Genomic DNA, 19,320 nt, shown 5'->3' on the forward strand with positions numbered 1-19,320 from the left:
AGACAGCAGTACTCGGTCTCAGAAGGGACTGGGTGGGTCAGAGTGGAGGGAAAGCACGAGAACAGACACCAGCAGCAGAGCCTCGCCTCCGGCCCGACTGTAAGTAGACTGAACCCCTTGTTAGATGCCCAGGAGAAGGGGGGAACAGCCAAGCCTTTCCTCCCAGTCTGTAGCTGTTACTGTGGCTTTCCTCTCACCTTCAAGCCCTTCTCGGCAAATTTTGCCAGAACAGGCTAATATCGGCCCTAGCAATGCTTGTCCCAGGAGTTAGACATGGTGGTGCCAGAGCTGAGCCAGCCTGATTCCCACAACCTCCCAGGCCAACAGATCACCTCCAGGTGCTGTTCCAAGCACTCAGAGCTCCCCATCCTGCCTCTGTAGCATTCAGCCTAGGACGTTTACTCCCTCAAGCACAACATACCTTCCTTCTTGGAAAACAACTTTATTTCACTATTCAACAAAGAAAGAGGGGTGCAGAGCTGGACCCTATGGGCTATGTGTTCTGACCTACCAATCTACCTGCTTGGGTTCATAGCAGCCCTAAGAGGTGCCAGGCCTTTAACAGCAACAGCAGCAAAAGTGCCCAGAAAGCCAGCAAGGCAAAGGATGAGGCTGTGGGTCCTCGGGAAGCATGCTGAGGGAGAGCAGTCACTTGGAGGCTCAGAACACTAGCCATCCAGGCCTTAGGCCAGGGCTGTGTTTAATTAAGGCTGGTGGCTAGTAAGGGTAGGGTATCTGCTCAGGGCCATAGTCTGGTCAATTCCATGGAGCAACACAGGCAGTGGAATCCCCATGACACCAGCTCAGCTGGGGCTCTTGTTAACACAGCAAGCAGGCTTGCAGTGGAGCTCAGGGCCTTCTCAAACCAGAGCTAAAACCCCTGGCCTAGTCCTGCTGTTAGCTGCTACACGTGTGGTTCTGGGTCAATATTGAGGGCCAGTATCTTCAACTCAGTGGCAGTTCTGACAGCTAGGATGGCAAGGAACTCCATTGACCCGGCAGCGGCAGCCCCCACTGGTGTCCCCTGGGCCCTGAAGGAAGAGAAAAGAAGGTATCAGGGTGGTTCAACAGGGTATCCCCCAAGTCACTCCATCTGCCCAAGGCAGAGCCCATCAGAAGGTCAAAGTGGCTGTCAGAAGCCCTCCTGCCTCAGCAACCTGAAGGAGGCAGCCATGAAAGCCTTTCGGCCCCAACCCAATCCCTTCAGCATCCTCAACTCCATGGACTTCCTCTCCAGGCCAGAGAGGGAAGGGGCTGCGGCTGCAGGTGGATCAGCACCTGGGTAGAGGGAAATAGTCCAGTTCCCTCTGTACCACCTGTCTCTAAGCCCTGACACTGTCTCCACTCCATGGAGAGGGATCTGAAGTTGAGAGGTGGGAAATATGTGCCAGAGGGAGTGATTTGCAATCCCTCTTCCAACTCTGCTGACCCAGACTTGCTCTCCCCCAGGCAGAGCAGCAAGAAGCTTTGCTACCACAACAGCTGTAGGCAAGAGGCAAAAGGCTGGGATGGGCAGGCTACAGGACTATTTACTGTGGCCTTTTGATAATTTAAGAGAAATTCTTAAGATGTAAAAGTTCTTAGCCCTCAAGTCCAGCAAGGTGACACATACTATAATCTCCACCAGGAGGCTGAGGCAGGAGAACTACCACAAATTCCAAGCCAGCCAGGGCTACAGAGTGAGAAACAATCTAAGAGGGAAAGAAGAAAACCAGCTGGAAATAAAGCACTCAGGAGGCAGAGAGAGGTGGATCTCTGTGAGCTGGAGGCCAGCCTGGGCTACAGAGTGAGTTCTAGAACAGTCAAAACTACACACAGAAACCCTGTTTTGGAAAAACAACAAAAACCAAAAAGAAACAAAATCTTCCCCTGAGCTGGTGAGAAGGTGTAGCAGATCAAAGGTCGTGTCACACAAGACTGCTGACATCAAGACGGAAGGAGAGGACGAACCCCACTGAGCTGTCCTGACCTCCACATGAGCACTGGCCGCATTCCCCACCTCCTTCCCTCCCCCTCTCACACAGAGGTGCAGACAAATACAACATAATATTAAGCCAGGTTCGGTGGCACACACCTTTCAGCACTTGGGAGGCAGAGCCAGGTAGCTCTCTTTAGAGGGCAGCCTGGTCTACATAGTGAGATCCAGGTCAGCCAGGGCTACATACTGAGACCCTGCCTCAAAATTAAATAACTTTGTTGATGGCTGGAAGTTTTGAGTCCCACCCCAGTAACTATAGCACCCTCAACCCTCCAGTACCCTGAAGACTCACCCCAGGGCCCCAGCGTGGACCCTTGGTGACCCAGCAGATCTCAGTGTGGCAGACAGTGCAGCGGATCCAGTCACAGCCGTCCTTCTTCTGCACCACAATCCGGCACTGTGGGCAGTACATCGCCTCACCCTGCTGCAACATCACCTGGAAGGGTAGCTACTGAGACCCTGGCCCTGCCCTCCGCAGTGTACCCTCCCTCAGAGCCTGGCATGGCTAGCTGCTCCTCTGTCCCTGAGGACTCCCAACCCAGACTCTTCCTGTAGCTCCGCACCTGACACCCTACTGGAAGTCCCACTTTGAAATGGTGCAGCCAGAAGAGTGGGTAAACCTCCAAGAATATGTGAACTTAGTCCTCCCCAAGAAGCATCTAGAAGATAAGTCCCTAGGCCCTTGCTAAGACCCTGACTTACCCTTAGCATCTCTGTTGTCTGCCGGGCAGCCACATCATTCTGAGCCCGAAGGGCCAAGTCATCCTGATACTCCTTGCAATTCATGCGCTCATGGATGGCCTGCAGGACAAGGGGCTCTGAGTGAGACGTTTCCCCTAGGGCTTGCGCTGGAAGCGGCAGAAGAGGCCCGCCACTGGCACTGAGTGCCTCTGAGTGCCATCAGTGGAAGCCCTCACTTACAAAACTTATACCCATATTACAGATCCCACAGGGTCCAGGGAGGTGGAGCCAGGGTCATCAGTAGGAGCCGAATATAAATCCTATTTGCTTTAGTGCTGATAGGCTCTATAACCCTAAAACAGCTTCTGCAGTTGCCGTAGCCAGTCACAGCAAGCCCTAGCCAGATGAAGGCAAGAGGCCACGTGGGCCCTGTCCCACCTTACAGAGCAGACAGTTGACATGGGAGCATACAGGACAGGCGAACTCGTTGACATCATCCTCGAAGAAGCACCAGCCCCTGCAGTCAGGGGTCTTGCAGTGGTAGCTCAAGGTGCTGCGGTTCTCTGCGATAGACACGCCCAGATCTAGGAAGCGCTGGTAGTCCTCGGGGGACAGGAGCTGCACAAACATGGCTTTGTTGTTGGGGTTCAGCATACCAGCAGACGCTATCCCCCTATCAAATACTCCCAGGAAACCCAGCACCTCAACCTAGTCCCATGCCCCCACCCTTTTTTTTTTTTTTTTTTTTTTTTTTGATAGGGTTTATGTAATAAAGGCTGGCCTTGAATTCCCAAGAGCTGGCCAACATAGTGGCACAAGCCATTAAATCCCAGTATTTTGAAGACTGAGGCAGAAGGATCACTAGAGTTCAAAGCCACCCTATAGGAAACAGCAAGAGCTAGTCTCAAAGACAAATCAGGATCCAGGTACACTGCACTCTGCAAACAATGTGGCAATGTCCCAGACTTAACCATCTTCTGGTGCCCTCCATATCCCATAAGTCTGTTTCACATGGAGGAGTCCCCAGGCAGTATTCTAGGAGGCTGCTGCACTTCCTAGCAAGGAAGGCTGAACTGCTGAGGGGAGACAGGACAAGGTATGCCAGAGAGAGCTGAACGGCTCCTTAAGTAGTGGCAAACAGCAAGTCAGTGAGGGGGAGTCAGGCCTCTGTTCTGCATCTTAGCTGGGTGGTGCTTAGTGTAAGCAAAACTCACAGACCTATACACCTGTAAGGGGCCCATTCTGTCATGTGTGAGTAACAGTGAATGATCTTTACCTTGAAAATACTGCCTGGGACCAAAGAAATGGCACAATAGGCAAAGGTGTTTGCTGCAGAACCTACCAACCCGAATTTGATCTCTGAGATCCACGTGGTTGAAAAGACAGAATTGATTCTGACCAGTTGTCCTCTGAGCTCCATACACATGCTGTGTGTTGCACACTCATATTGATATACACATAAATGTAACTTTAAAAAAATAAATATGTGTATGTGTATATGTGTATACATACATGTGTATGTGTGTGTGTGTGTGTATATATACACACACATACATATCTGGGAACAGTAGTACATGCCTTTAACCCCAGCACTCAGAGGGCACCATTAGGTGGATCTCTGTGAGACAAGCTAGCTAAGACTACATAGTGAGACACTGTCTCAAAAAAAAAAAAAAAAAAAAAAAAAAGAAAAGAAAAGAAAAACAACAAAATATTATCTGCTGAGAAAGAAGGAAATAAGACAAAATGCTAGGGCCTGCAGAGTTGGGGCTGCTTTTTCTTTCATTTCTCTTATTTTCTGCCACCCTTTTGTTAGTTTGTTGTTTGTTTTGAGATAGGATTTCTCTATGTAGTCCTGGCTGTCCTGGAACTCAGAGATTAACTTGCCTCTGCCTCCTGAGTGATGGGATTAAAGACATGTGCTGCCCCCTGGCTATTCTGTCACCATCACCATGCCATTCTGCTGACACCTGCCTCCCCACTGCCACACCTGAAGAATAAGGACCTGAGGATTTCTAGGTGTTCATATGCAGCCCCTTGGATGAATATGGCCTTTAGCAGGGCGGCCTTCTCTCCAGAGCATGATCAGATACTTCAGCAAGGCTCAGGAGCTTACCCACTCAGAAGCCCATGGACAAGGTAAAAGCTGCTTTGAATATAAAACTGAAATTCTCCAAGTTCTACTCTCTCAGATCCCCTTCCCACCTCAGCAGAGCCCCTTGAGCCTGAGAAACATTTGGTAAAGTTTTGGGGGGCTCCAGGAGAAACATGGTCAGAGACAGGAGCAATGGGAAGAAGGGGGATCTGTGCATGCCTGGGGTCTCCCATCTGGACCCTGGCCACTCTGATCCTGCTTCTCTGTCAAACCCAGGTACTGTGCTTGCTAGATAAGCGCTCTACCCAGCGGCTCTAAACTTTGTCCTGACGCCTCAGCAGTGCTGGGGTGACAGTGTGGGCTGCCATGCCAATTCTGCTCCCATTTTTACCCCTGAATGGCCATATTACCACAGGATGTCAGTCCACTGTTCCTGCTGGCCCCCACAGGGGACATGGGCCTAAGCATATTAATTTACACCAGTCACCAGGAAGACAACAAAGCAGTCTACACAGAGTTGTGTTTGCAACACTGACCCCTAACCACTGCCATAGGCCAGGCCTGGACCGCCTGTTTATGGAGGGGATTGAGCAGACAAGCCAGGAGACGACCCTGAAGCACAGAGACCCCAGCTCCGCCCACGAGGGAGCACTACTTTGCAATTCACAAACCAGAGCACTCTAAGGCACCAGGTCTGGAGTGACCCTTACAAAGCAAAAGCAGCTGACGCAGCAGCTGCACAAGCCTGAGCACAATAGCAGACGCCACCTTTGGTGCTGGCCAAGGACAGAGCAGAGGCTGAGTGGCGTGAGGTTACAGGGCCAGGCTGTAGCCACAGCTCCCACCCACCCTAAACCCCTCTAGCCCTTGCCGCACTGGTGAGGTTAAAGCATCTAAGGTTTCTTCCACACCCTCCAATGCTGCCCTGGCACTCCGGATGACCCCTCTCGGGATGCAGGTGGTCTATGCTCCTGTGCCTGCTGCCAGATCAGGGCCAGCTCCCAGGACTCGGAATCCCTCCCATCCCGTGGCCTTACCGCCCGGATCTCCCTCTCCAGCAGCTTGCCAGGGCACGAGTAGGTGCTGTCAATGAAGGGGCAGGACACCTCCGCCTCCTGACTGTTTCGGATGGTGCCCTGCAGGCACTCCCTGGAGAGAGTGTCCAGTTAGGCTCATTCCAACCCCCCACGGGGACTCCAGCCCTCAGGTGGTAGGGCCTAATCCCAGGGCCCTTCCTTCCCATACCTCTCTTCAACCCATTACCAAAGCCTCACTTCTATCCATGCCACCATCCCTGCCTCTCTCTGATCTAGGGCACTGGCATGCCTGCCCAGGTGACTGCAGTAACCTCCTCCTTGGTCCTTGTCTCTCTAGCTGGTGCAAATGCTGACTCTCAGCACTACAGAGGTACCACCCAAAGAGGACCAGGGCTGCTAGAGCTTGTCACCGCACAGGCTCAACTATCCTGTCCCACCACCCCACCACCCCTCTGCTCCCTGACATTTTCAGACAGACAGCTTTCCAGCCTCTGCTCCAGCATGACTTCCTCAAGGGCTGCTAGTCCTGCCACCCACAACTTGAGCAAGGCTCACAACCTAGTTACTTGCATGTGGCATTGTAAACATTAACATAGACACACACACACCCGGCACATAAGCTAGACAGGGGCACTCCATCAGGGCCCATTATGGTGCTCACGGGTAGAAGGGCTGCACAGAGACCCAAAGGGAAGACTGCATACACTACAGAACAGAATGCTGTGGGGTGTCAGAGCTTGGCCCAAATGTCTTTACATATGCCAGGGCAGTAACCGGTAGTGAGGAAGGGCAGTGGCTCTAGAGCCAGAACGCTTGTCTTATTTCTGAGCTTCTTACAAGTTGTGTAGCCTTGACAACATGGATGCTTGGATTGTCTGTCCCCTTTCCTTTTTCTTTGGATTTTTGAGACAAGGCCTCGTGTAGCCCTGCTGGCCTTGAACTCACTATACAGTTGAAGCTATTCTTGAACTTCTCATCCTCTCGCCTCCACTTCCTGAGTACTGGTATTCCAGGCACGAGCCACACTTCATGCAAAAATGGCATTTTGTGGGCATCCAAGGAGATAAAGAACAAGGCCACACACACTTTCTCTGTGGCTTTGGTAAGCACTGTTCCTAGCGGGAGTTGGGCCGCACCTGCAGAAGGTGTGCAGACACTCACGCAGCACCACGGCCTCGCCGGGCGCCAGCACTGAGTAGCACACAGGGCACTCAGCAGGCTCAGTGTTCAGCACCAGGCTCCTCTGCTCCAGCTGCACGTGCTGCAGGTAGTTCCCCTCCTGCTGCTGCTGCTTCCGCTGGGCACACGGGCAGGGCAGGGCCACCGGGTGGGTCAGGGTCTCAGTTGGTCAGGTGGGAAGTGGGACAAGGCTGGGGTAGTATGGGGGGCAGCAAGGCATGGTGGGCTGGGACTATGGGCAGGCCAAGACAGCGAGGGTGGGGCTACAGCAGAGTAGGAAGCCAGGTGAGGGACAAGGGAGGTAGAGAAAGAAGAGGCTCAGGGTAGAAGGGGGAGTAGAGGGTCCACAGGGTAAGCAGGGTGGGGCTGGAGCAGTGGTGGAGGAAAAGTCAAAGATGGAGGGAGAGCCGGGCTGCAGGGAAGGCATGGCGGCTAGGCATGGGGTCGTGGTCAAGGCTGGGCAGGCTGCACTGAATCCAAAGGAAATGAGGTGGGGCAGGAAGATGCTCTTGGAGCAGGGAGTACCAGAGTTGGGTGTCTGTGGATTGTGTCTGTGGTGGGAACTGTCTGACTACTCTGGGGAAGTGAGAGAGGACAGAGTTACTCCCAAGGGGCACAGGAAGACAGTCCATGAGAGAGGAAGGGAAAAGAGGTGGGTAGAGTGGGAGCCAAGATGAGGTTACAGGCCATGGACTGAGGTTTGGGCATAGCATAGCAGAGTTAGGGTCACAGATGGAAGTATTGTTGGCACAGCCAGAATGCTTATATACATGGGTGGTAGGCAAGTCAAAGTGAGGATTCAGAACAAGTGAGGAGCCTGGCTGGGCATCACACCAGAGGAGTGAGTCTCAGCCACAGAACTGGCCTCGGAGAGAGGCAGCTCTCAGTCAAGGGCAAGGTTATGGCTCAGCAGTGTGCTCGAGAGGGGACTGGCAGTAGCCAGGGACACAGCAGTTTGCAGGTGTTCCCTTTCTGGCTTAGGCCTTCCTCCACCAGCCTGCATATGTCTGCCCCTAGACCCGCGTGCCCACCTGCTGGTACTGGCGCAGCGCCTCCTCCTCACCAGCCAGGCGTGCTCGCTCCTCCTCATCAGGCTGGTATGAGGCAGGTATCTGGTAGGTTTCAGGCCTTGCACGACAGCACATTTCACACCCAGGTCGTGTGGGTTTGTTGATGAAAGTGCAGCCAGGGCACTGCCAGCCCACCTGGATGCAGAGGGGGTGTGAGCTCGGCTGGGTTGGACAGAGAAGACAAGGCACACATGAAGTAAGGTGCTTACCGGTGGCGACTCTGGGGCTGCATCTGGCTGCACCGGCTCCTGGTGGGGCCTGAGCTTGGGAAGGACAGGCTCCAAGGGGCCCCGTGGCTGCAGGGTGAGGTCCTTGAAGCCCAAATCTGCAGAAGGAGTATGTGTGCATCCAGGCTGCCCAGGTATCCACACGCTGAAGCAGGTAGGCATACCCCACCTGAGTCACCTCACAACTCTCTTCCTAAAGGGGGGTATCCAGGATACCCCAAGACCAAGGCTTTGCCTCACCTCTAACTGGACCATCATGACCACCCTCCCTTTTGAGAGTAAGAGCTGCCTCCACCATGTTGAAATGCCCACCAAGAAGAAAAAGACCTGCATCCAGTCAGGAGGGCAACCAGGGACCTGAGGGGACCAGGACTGAGAGGGGCTGAGACGTGGCAGCGCCACCAAGGACACTGGCTGCGCTGTGTCAGCCAGAGAGAGGATTCAGTCGGCAGAGGTGCTCGCCACCGAGCCCGATGACCCAAGTGTAAGCTCGTGGGCCATATAACGGGGAGGGAACTGACTCCTGCAAATTGTCCTCTTCCCTCCACATGTATGTATGTGTATGTGGCATGTGTACAGATACATGCATAAATAAATGCAATTTTTAAATTATTGACTTACTTTGGGGGGGGGGTTGTTTTACTTTTTTAAGACAGGGTTTCTCATATAGTTTTGGCTGTCCTAGAACTCAATCTGTATTCCTGGCTGGTCTTGAACTCAGAGATCTGCCTGCCTCTACCTCTCAAGTGCTGGGATTAAAAGTGTGTGCCAAACTGTGTGGTGGTGGCGCACACCTTTAATCTCAGCACTCGGGAGGCAGAGGCAGGTGGATCCCTGTGAGTTCGAGGCCAGTCTGGTCTACAAGAGATAGCTCTAGGACAGGCTCCAAAGCTACAGAGAAACCCTGTCTCAAAAAAAAAAAAAACCTAAAATTTGGTGGGCAATGGTGATGCACACCTTTAATCCCAGCACTTGGGAGGCAGAGGCAGGTGGATCTCTGTGAGTTCAAGGCCAGCCTAGTCTACAGAGCAAGTTCCAGAACAGGCTCAAAAGCTAGAGAAACCCTGTCTCAAAAAAACCAAAACAAACAAACAAAAAAAACACCACAAAAAAACAACAACAAAAAACAAAAAGTGTGTGCCACTATGCCTGACCCAATAAATGTAATTAAAAAAAAAAAAAAGCTGGGCAGCAGTGGACTTGGAAGGGTTATAGGACAGCCAGGGCTAAACAAAAACCCTGTATCAAAACAAAAAACAAACAAAACCCACTGCACTTCATAAATGCTAATTTCCCACACTGAAGAGTTGTTCAGAAGAACGGCCTTTAAAAACTGTGTAAGTATCAGAGGAGGAAGATCTCATTTCCTGAGATTCTGCACCCGGGGTAAAGTTAAAAAAGAAAAATGTCTCTCTAAACAACTGTGAAACTTTTCTACAGGTCTGAAATACTGCAATACAGGCAAGCATACTAAACCCTAGCTACATTCCCCGTATGCACAAACAGAAACATGGAGAGCTGGGGGACAGACAGAATGAGCGTGCTCAGGGTCACACAGCCCCTCTCCGCATGCCAGCCCCGCTCGAGCGCTCTACAAAAACTCTCTCCCATCTGACACCCTCTGCCATGGACAGGGCCCTCCAGCGCATCCCTGAGAGAGAGCTTCACCTTCCAACATGCGAAGCTGCCGCTGCCGCTGCAGCTCCTGAGGGTTGAGGGAGGTGCTGCAGGCAGACAGCAGGTAGAGGTAGGCACTGTCTCCATTCCGCCGAACACCATGTGAATGCAGGGTCTCCTGGTCTCGTGCCAGCCTCTGTCCAACCACCCACTGCTGCAGGCTGGGTGGAAAGCCATAATCTAGAAATACCTGGAGGAGGGGGCAGTTATAGTTTCAAAGTAAAATATCTACTGCCACACTCATATCTGAACACTTGATCCAAGCTGGGGATGATGCTTCCTGAAACTGTGGAAGCCCTGGCTGTCATCGTGGGCCACTGAAGGCTGGCTCTGAGGGTCAGAGCCTACCCTGCTTTCGCCCTGTTCTCGGCTCCCTGCCTGGCCATATGAAGAGCAACAACTAAGGCCAGGCATGGTGGCGGGCACACACCTTTGATCTCTGTAAACTCGAGGCCAGTCTGGTCTACAAATGAGTGCCAGACCACCCAGGGTTACATAGTGAAACCTCATATTTACAAAAGGTGAGAGAGGAGGGCTGGAGAGATGGTGAGTGTTTAGGAGAACTTGTTGCTCTTACAGAGGACCCAGTTCAATTATCACCACCCACATGGTGGCTCACAATCATCCATAACCCAGGCCAGGGGATCCAACAGGCACACACATGATGCAATACACACATGCAGACAAACATTCATACACATAAAGTAGGATAAATAGCTCTAAAAGAGTTTAAAGAGGAGCAGAAGGAAAACTAGCCGCAGCTGTGAGCTCCTGGCCCCTCGATGGAGTCTCTCGAACACCACCCTTTCCCATGACGCACATGTGCTCTGAGCTGTGAGCCAAAACAGCCTCTCCTCAAGCTGTTTCTAGCAGGTGTTTGACCACAGCAAAAATTTGGGGTGGGAGGCACACAGAGAGGATGAGGAGAGCAGAGAAGGGCCCACCTGCCTCCAGCCCCTCACTCACCATGTCCTTGAGGGAGGCCACTGTCATATCAGGGCGCACTGTGAGCCAGATGGTGACGGTGTGCATGTAGGCATCCTCCACGCTCACACACAGCCTGTGGGAAAGAAAGAGAGGCATGGATTTGGGTTACCAGTGTGGGAATGTTCACACCTGCATGTGTGCAGGTGCTGTGTGCTGGTTAGATTTCTGTCAACATGTACAAGTTAAAAGAGAAACTATTAATTGAAACAAAAAATGCTTCCGTCAAATTGGTATATAAGCAAGCCTGTGGGGCATTTTCTTTCCTTTTTAAACATCAATTTTTTAAAAAGATTTACCTTATTTCATGTGTATGAGGGTTTGCCTGTAAGTAAATATGCGTACCACTTGTGTGCTTAGTACCTGTACCAGACAGAAAATGATGTCAAATACAAAGAGAATAGAGCCACCGTGTGGGGGCTGCGAACCAAACCTAGGTCTTCCACAAGAGCAACAAACATTTATAAACTGCTGAGCGAACTCTCCAGCCCAGTTCTGGGCATTGCCCCTCGGGGCAGTGGTCCTGGGCTGTATTAAGAAGCAATAGGAGCAATTGGGAGCAACCAGTAAGAAGCACTCCTCCATGGTATCTGCATCAGTTCCTGCCTCCAGGCTCCTGCTAGAGTTCCTGGCCTGACTTCCCTCAGTGATGGAACATAACCTGGGATGTATAAGCTAAAATCCCCCTTTCCTCCCAACTTGCTTTTGGTCACAGTGTTTATTACAGCCATAGAAAGCTAACCAGAACAACCTGCAGGGATAGCCACCTGGAGAGGGTCTCTCTGGATCCCCACCCCCACATGTCCTAGCCCTTTATTTTTAACTTAAGACAGGGTCAGTAAATTGCCAAGGCATTTGAACTTATCATCTATCAGCTTTAGCCTCCCAAGAAGCTGTCACCAAGCCTGGCAAACTTTTCTGTGGGTGAAGGGGAGAGTCTTCTGGTTTGGTTTTGTTTGAAACAGGATCCCATGTAGATCAGGCTGGCTTTGAACTCCTGATCCTCCCTCTTCCCTCACCAAAGTATAGGATTACGGTCTGCCCTGGCTCCATCTGTCCCTCTCTTCTGCCACGTGAGCGAGCGGCATGTGTGTTGAACACACACCTGGATACTAGTGGCACTAATCACTTTAACCCACTTAATCTTTTCCATCGGGCAGAGCCAGGCCCTGCCACACCCTTTTCCAGACAGAAACATACTGTGGCAGCCTTTGTTGCAGTAGCAATCAATAACCTCATGGCAACTTAAGTCCAAACTGAATCATTCCAAACGATGTCTGACTTTGCTTGCAGTGCTGGAGATTGAACCTAGAGCGTCAAACACCTCAGGGACTCACGCCACCATGGAGGCCACATGTTCTTTGTGTAGCCCTGGCTGTCCTAGAACTAGCTCTAGAGACTAGATTAGCCTCGAACTCAGATCCGCCTGCCTCTGTCTCCTGAGTACTGGGACTAAAGGCGTGCGCCACCACCGCCCAGCATTACTCTAGTATTTTAGGCATCACTTTCTCAAAGATCTGCAAACGTATTTTATTGTGTTTGTTTGTTTTGAGACAGGATCTCACTATGCAGCCTAGACTAGCCTGGCACTCATCATCCTCCTGCCTCAGACTTCCAAATGCCAGCTAGCATTATAGATGTGTGCCACCATGCCTGACTCCTGAAACATTGTTGAAAGGCCCAGAAGCATGAAAAATGATAATAAAAATGAAAAACTGAGCTGACCTCAAAAGAAAACAGATAACCTACAGCATAGGACCAGAGTCCAGCTTTCTAAGACCTTGGAGAGCCATGGGAAACACTGCATCAGAGAGAGGCAGTCAGGCAAGGCAAGACAGCCCCAAGTTCTAGACCAGCCTGGACTCCATAGCAAAATGCTATCTCAGCAGCCCCTATTCTGAAACTACTCCAGGAAGTACTGAAACTATTCCAGAAAATGATTTTGTTGTTGTTGTTTGTTGTTATTGTTTTAAATACTCAGGCTCATTACTCAACACTGACTGGTTTGGAAATGGACTATGTAGGACAGGCTAACAGGCTGAACTCTGACGCAGATATTAACCCGTCTCTTAAGCGCTGCTGTTGCAGGCATGTCCCACACGCCTGGGGTAGGAAAATGATTTTGATACCCAAGCAACAGTAAAAAAAACAAAAACAAAAAGTCGGGTGGTGGTGGTGGCTCATGCCTTTAACCCAACATTCAGGAGGAAGAAACAGGTGGATCTCTGTGAGTCTGAGCCAGCCTGGTCTACAGAGCGGGTCCAGGACAGCTAGGGCTACACAGAGGAACCCTGTCTTGAAAAACAAAACAAACTAACAAACTCAGAAATAAACAGACATACAAAGACTCAAGTTTTCTGTCCACATTCTCATAGTTTTTGTTGTTTGTTTCGGTGTTCTTGTGAGATATAGTTTCATGTATTCACGCTAGCTCTGAAACTTCTGCTCCTCCTGCTTCTATCACCTAAATGCATCACCACACCCAGCTCAGAACTGAGTCTAACCTTCAAATTATCTTAGGAGTTTATTGCAATGCTCATTTCAGTGAACAATTCCATAATTATAATACTATCAACCCCACAGAACAGCAGTTCTATGGGTTGTGACCCCTTTGGGGAGTAGGGCCACCAAAGACCATCAGAAAACACAGATATTTACATTATAATACATAATCGCAAAATCACAGCTATGAAGTAGCAACAAAAAATAGTTCTATGGTTGGAAGTCATCACAACATGAAGAACTGTATTAAAGAGTCCCAGCATTAGGTCGTGTTGAGAACCACTGCCACAGAAGCTAAACAAATTATGGAAGCCTTATAGTAACAAAATAAAACCCAAAGTTACTATTTTACCAGGTCTGGTAGTGAGTACCAGTAATTCTAATACTCTGGAGACAAAACTGTCTTGAGTTGAAGGCTAGCCTGGGCTACACAGTGATATATAGGCTTACTTGGACTATGGAGTAAGTCTTGATCTCTAAAAACAAAAAATAAATTCAAAAATAAAAAACAAAGGTTGGGAAGATGACTCGGTGGGTAAACGCCCTTGCTGTGCAAGCCTGTTGATCTGTTGACCAGATCCAACAGTGGGAAGGAGAGAACTGTCTCCTGGAACCTCTCCGGCTTCTATACACCTAAGAGAATGAACCTGTGCTTGCTTTGGCAGCACAGACACTAAAACTGGAACGTCAGAGGGAAGATCTGCATAAACCCTGAGCAAGGATGACACCATTGTGCAAGGTCCCCTAAAAAAAAAAAAAAAGAACCTGCGGGCAGTGGTGGCGCATGCCTTTAATCCCACCACTTGGGAGGCAGAAACAGGAGGATCTCTGTGAGTTCAAGGCCAGCTCTGGTATACAAGAGCTAGTTCCAGGCCAGCCAGGGCTGTTACACAGAGAAACCCTGTCTACCCCACAGCCCACAGCCGAGTAGCAGCTAGGGCTTGAGGCTCAGAGCCTACGGGAGGACCTGCCCGTGAGGCCCTGGGTTTGATCCCCAGCACTGCAGGCTCCACAGAGCTCCAGGCCTCCAGGCCCCTTTAATGTGAGTCTCACTCACCTGATGTCCTGTGTTGGGGAGACCTCAGGCTTTACTTGCACCCTGAGGGGCACCCTCTGCTCTGCCAGCCAGGTGGCATACTTCATAGCAGACTGTTCATCTCCACCGGCCACTGCCCGGGCGAGGCTCAGGGCCATCTCCTCTGCTGCAGATCAACACAGAGCAAGCAGGTTAGCACAGGTTTGCTTAGGGAGGCTGGAGAGGTTAACCTTGGAGCATGCTTTGTCCTGTTTCCCTATGTTATCTTCTGCACCTGGCTATTTGAAGTCCTTTTTTTTTTTTTTAGGGGGGAATGGGTGCTTTTTCAGTCTTCACTCCCCTGCACCCTGGACTCATGGGGTGCCCTTTTCCCCTCATGCTCAGAGTCCCCCACACTTTCATTTATCTGACAAGCATTTCTTGAACTCTATTGTATGTCCAGCAAGTGGAGCCTAACAGTGGTTACGATGAATAGGATCCTTCTCAAAAACCTCTATTTTAAAGTCTGACAAGATAATCAGGCTGTGCTCCATTCCAGCAATAATAAGGAGGTCAGGGGAAACCTCTAGGAAGGGAAACTGAGGCCTGAATGAGGGATTGCTCAATAAGGAAGACTGTATCAAGAGGCCAGAGAATGGGCAAAGGCCTTGGGCAAGAAGTGGCTGAATCTGAACAACAACAACAACAACAAAAAAAAAAAGTCAAGGACTGGAGGCATATCTCAGCTACAGAGCACTTGACTAGCATGCCATAAAGCCCCAGGTTCACACCCCGGTAGTGGAGGTAGTGGACGAACAGAGGAGGCTGGTGGGAGTGAATGCAAGGAAATGGAAGAGGTCACTAAAGGTGGCCCAGAGCCCTGGGCTTGGTTTTATTAGGGCAGTGTTTCCAGCAAACAAGACAGTAACACTATAGGTGTTCCTCCGAATCTGGGTGGAAGGGCAACGGACAGAGGCACATAGTGTTCCCTCCCCGCATTACTCTGGTTAACTGAAGTCTGTTTCCCTAACAATCAGGAGCTCTCCAGGTTCGATATTCTGTGTCCACTGAGTCTCCGACCCCAGGACTGACCCAACCCAGGGCCCACTTCCACCAGCTCCAGTCGGTGCCCACCTTTCTTGGTCTTCTCGTCCATCTGGCCTGGCTGCGCCCATCCCCTCACAAAGGGATGCTGCTCCCGAGAAATGCTACCTTGGGGTCACCTGGGAGAGGGCGGGAGGACAGCAGCGATTCAGCCCTAGCCGGCCTCGCGCGTGGCCCAAGAGATATCCCGGGGCGCACTCGGGCAGCATTACACTGCCCTGGGCCCAAGGCCAGGCATTGGTAAGAGATGGGGCCCCCGCGAGGAACACAGAAAGCGAAGAAAGCCAAGAAAGCCCTGGGGCCAAGTCCGCAGTGGGCAGTGGATAACCACGACCCAAAAGCGACGGACAGAGGGAGGCCAGCCGGAGCGGGCACCCCAGCGTCCGGAACTCCAGCCCCGCGGCTCGCGCTACCCGGAAGACAGAGCGGGCTGCATCCCCGGAAGAGAAAGTGAAAGTGGCAGCCCCGGAAGTACAGCAGGCTGAACGGAAGACTGTCCCTTTATCCGGGACTCTGCAAGCTCACCGGCTGGGGCGGGCGTCTAGACAGCTCTTGGCACTTGTGGTCCATCACATGACCTCACAGACCGGGGACACTAGGTCCAGGAGCCGATGATCGTCCCTCGGCCGACCACGGACTCCCTCCAGCGCCTAGCGGGGGTGGGGGGTGGGGGGGGGGAGGAAGGGAAGCCTGGGGGCGGGGCCTAGAGGCTCAGCGGGTGGGCTCTCCAGCGCCCGCGGTTTTCCACTCTCGCTAACCTGACTAGTTCCTCGTCCACTTGTGCATAGCCTGCAGCCTCTCGGAATCGCCAACACACCAATGACTACCCAGTTTTTGGCGCCGTTTTCGATTGTGGAAACAGGGTTTGAATGTTTGTGACTTGCCCAAAGCCACACTGTTGGGGTTTAAATCCAAACTTAACAGTCTCAGTAGCCCACCTTGGCAGCCTGGAGACTTGTCTCTTGTATCGCCTAGCTGGGAATTCTTTTCAGCCTCGACTCATGTTACCTTTTCTTCCAGTTTTCATCCCACAGTGAACCTGCAGAACGGATAACAGAAACTCCTCTCCTGCACCCAGATCGCATCCTTCCAGCCCCTCAACTGTCTGTTTTCCCTCAGCTGCCCTAGAGGATCCTATTAAAACATAGATAAAGGGGTAGGGGAGACAGCTCAGTGGATTAAAGGCTTGCTTGCTGTGCAAACCTTAGGACCTGAGTTCAATACTCAGTGTCCTATAAAAAGCTGGGCATGGTGGTGGGTGCTTGTAATCCTACCTCTGAGGGGACAGACGGGAAGATCCCTGGAGTTCTCCAGCCAGACAGATTAGCCTAACCAGTGGAGACCCTGTCTGAATAAGATAAATGGTGCCCCCCCAGAAACATGGGCACGTGTGTGTGCACACACACACAAAATGCATGAACACTTTTCCACCTGCCCCCATCTTCACTTGCATTTCCCACCGTCTCCCTCCCCTTGGCTCACTAAAGCGCTAGCTCTTGAATTCTGGAAGAAATTAGTTGGCCAAGTTTGGGGGCTTCTGTTTTAGAATTTTCCATCCTCAGCTGAGAATGTCTGTAAATCTCAGCATTTGGGAGGTGGAGGCAGACGACTCTGGAGGGAGGAAAGGAGGAGAGAAGGGGGAAGGAAAGAAGGAAGGAAGGAAGGAATTTCCACTTGGGATCTTCCAGTAACAAATATTTTTTGGTTTTGTTTATACCTCCCAGATTCTAAGGTGATAGGCACAACTATCAGATTGTACAGGTCTCACTGTGTAGATCTGGACAGTCTGGAAAAGGCTTTGTAGACCAGGCTGGCCTCAAATTTGTATAATCGTCCCACCTCTGCCTACCACATCCTGGGATGACAGGAGTTTAACACAGCTCTTTTGCTTTGTTTTTAAAATAACCTCTACCTCTACTTCTTTTCCTCTGAGTGCTTTTAAGAATTTTTAAAACTTTTCAGGCCAGTCGGTGGTGGCGCACGCCTTTAATGCCAGCACTTGGGAGTCAGAGGCAGGTGGATCTCTGTGAGTTTGAGGCCAGCCTGGTCTACAAGAGCTAGTTCCAGGACTGGCTCCAAAGCCACAGAGAAACCCTGTCTCGAAAAACCAAAACAACAACAACAAAAAAAAAAACTTTTTTCTTTTATATTTTGACTTTGTGTCTGTGAAAATTTTGTGTAATAGTCTTGAATTTGTGAAATTTGATTTCTTTCTATTTTTGCAATAGTTCCTAGCTTGAGTTCATACATTTACATACAATAACACTTTGGTTGAAGTGCCAGATGACAGGTGAGTTCTGCGTGTCTGTGCCTGAGGGTTTGCATTTCTCTTGCCTTATTTTCTACTGTGGACTGTGTAGATTTGCTTGCTGGTGTTTCCACCAGCCCTGATATCATCTGCAAAAATTAGTTGGGAGGGTAGATGTAATCCTCATTTTCTTTTTTCTGGCCTTAGCATTCTCCCTTTAAGGGGTAAGCTGATATCCACTTTGGACCCTTTGACGTCAGTGAGTAGACTCTAACATTCATTGAAATCCAAGTTCCCAATCAGGGTGACAGATCCATGTCTATGTGAACCTTAAGAGACTCCTTAAGTGTCTCAGTTTCTTCCTCTGCTCATTGATAGTCATGGCAGCTCTCTTCTTGCCAGCTAGTATAAGAATCTATATACATTACCAGTTACTGATATGTATCACATTGTATTGCCCCAAAGTTAGCAACTTGAAACAGTAGACAGGACATGGTGGCACACAATTGTGATCTCAGGACTCTGGAGGCAGAGGCAAGAAGATCATAGACTCAGAGCCGACTTGAGTTACTTATTTTGATACTGTCTGAAACAAACACCCCAACAATAAATATTTCTGGGGTCAGAGACAGAGAACCGGTTCCTAGGTGGCTCTGGCTTGATCTTGGGCTGAGATTTGATTCAGGCTACAGACTGCTTTGCAGGAAAAGCCCTTTCCTTGTGAGACTGTGTGCACAGAGACCTCTCCACATGGCTCCATCAGATGGCAGCTGGCTGTCTCCAGTACAGGCGCCCAGGAGAGGGAGGCAGAAGCAAACCCAGAGTCTCATGAATGCTGGATAGCAAACACTTGTTGCCAGGCTATATTCCCAGCCCAATATCTGTTTCTTCCTTTCCATCCCTCCCTTCTTTCCTCCTATTAGTCACCACACTGTGTGTTCTAAGAGAGAGTCTGGGCTAGGATAATGGCTCAGTAGTTAAGACAGCTTCTAGGGAAAAGAATTCTATTCTTAGTACCCACACAAATGCCTTGGGAGGTAGAGACAGGGGATCCCCAGAGCAAGCTGTCTGATAAGACTAGCTATATGAGGGAAACCAAGCTTTGATTGAGAGACCCTACTCAGCCAGGCAGTGGTGGCTCACACCTTTAAGACCAGCAGCCACTCAGGAGGCAGTGGTAGGTGGATCTCTGAGTTCAAGGCTAATGAGCTCCAGGATGGCCAGAGCTACACAGAGAAACACGGTCCTCAAAAATCAAACAAAAGAAAGGGGAGAGAGAGAGAGAAACCCTCTTCAAGGAATAAGATGGAAGAGTGATTGAGGATTATTCAAGCCAGGATGTGGTGGTACATGCCTTTAACCCCAGCACTCTTTTTGAGGCAAAAGCAAGCAGGAGGATCTCTGTGAGTTCTAGGCCAGCTTGGTCTACAGAGCAATTTCCAGGACAGCCAGGGCTACACGAAACACCACTTTGAAAAGGCAAAAAGAAAAAAAAAATTCAAGGTATCTAACTCCAGCCTCTG

The 19,320-nt window shown here is 50.6% G+C and overlaps 1 protein-coding gene and 1 non-coding gene across 3 annotated transcripts; one reads left to right on the forward strand and one right to left on the reverse strand.

The window, feature by feature from the left end:
- Positions 1 to 426: 426 nt before the first annotated feature.
- Positions 427 to 15,998, reverse strand: Rbck1 (RANBP2-type and C3HC4-type zinc finger containing 1). 2 transcript variants are annotated; one of them, XM_038331187.2, is made up of 12 exons: positions 15,580 to 15,998; positions 14,488 to 14,632; positions 10,911 to 11,004; positions 9,936 to 10,134; positions 8,250 to 8,365; positions 8,002 to 8,175; positions 6,928 to 7,088; positions 5,792 to 5,903; positions 3,098 to 3,277; positions 2,681 to 2,779; positions 2,271 to 2,414; positions 427 to 1,031 (listed from the first exon to the last, which is right to left on the reverse strand). In XM_038331187.2, exons 1-12 carry the CDS (start codon positions 15,599 to 15,601, stop codon positions 951 to 953), a joined length of 1,527 nt encoding a protein of 508 aa, XP_038187115.1. In that variant the 5' UTR covers positions 15,602 to 15,998; the 3' UTR covers positions 427 to 950. The 2 variants fall into 2 exon arrangements, with proteins under 2 accessions (XP_038187115.1, XP_041911032.1); XM_042055098.1 differs by lacking the exons at positions 6,928 to 7,088; positions 15,580 to 15,998 and having other exon boundaries at positions 14,488 to 14,529.
- Positions 14,080 to 14,186, forward strand: LOC119815930. The gene has a single exon (XR_005285603.1). It is a non-coding gene; the product is annotated as a U6 spliceosomal RNA (small nuclear RNA).
- Positions 15,999 to 19,320: the final 3,322 nt, after the last annotated feature.

This window comes from Arvicola amphibius, chromosome 5, assembly GCF_903992535.2.
Source record: "Arvicola amphibius chromosome 5, mArvAmp1.2, whole genome shotgun sequence".
NCBI lineage: Eukaryota > Metazoa > Chordata > Mammalia > Rodentia > Cricetidae > Arvicola > Arvicola amphibius.

Bases quoted from the DNA above. Each gene is read 5' to 3' on its own strand.
- Rbck1 (XM_038331187.2), bottom strand. From the start codon at position 15,601: ATGGACGAGAAGACCAAGAAAG. The intron at 3,278-5,791 runs GTAAGGCCACGG...ATGTTTGTGCAG, and splicing joins TGGAGAGGGAGATCCGGGCG to CTCCTGTCCCCCGAGGACTA. The intron at 2,415-2,680 runs GTAAGTCAGGGT...CTACCCTTCCAG, and splicing joins AGACAACAGAGATGCTAAGG to GTGATGTTGCAGCAGGGTGA.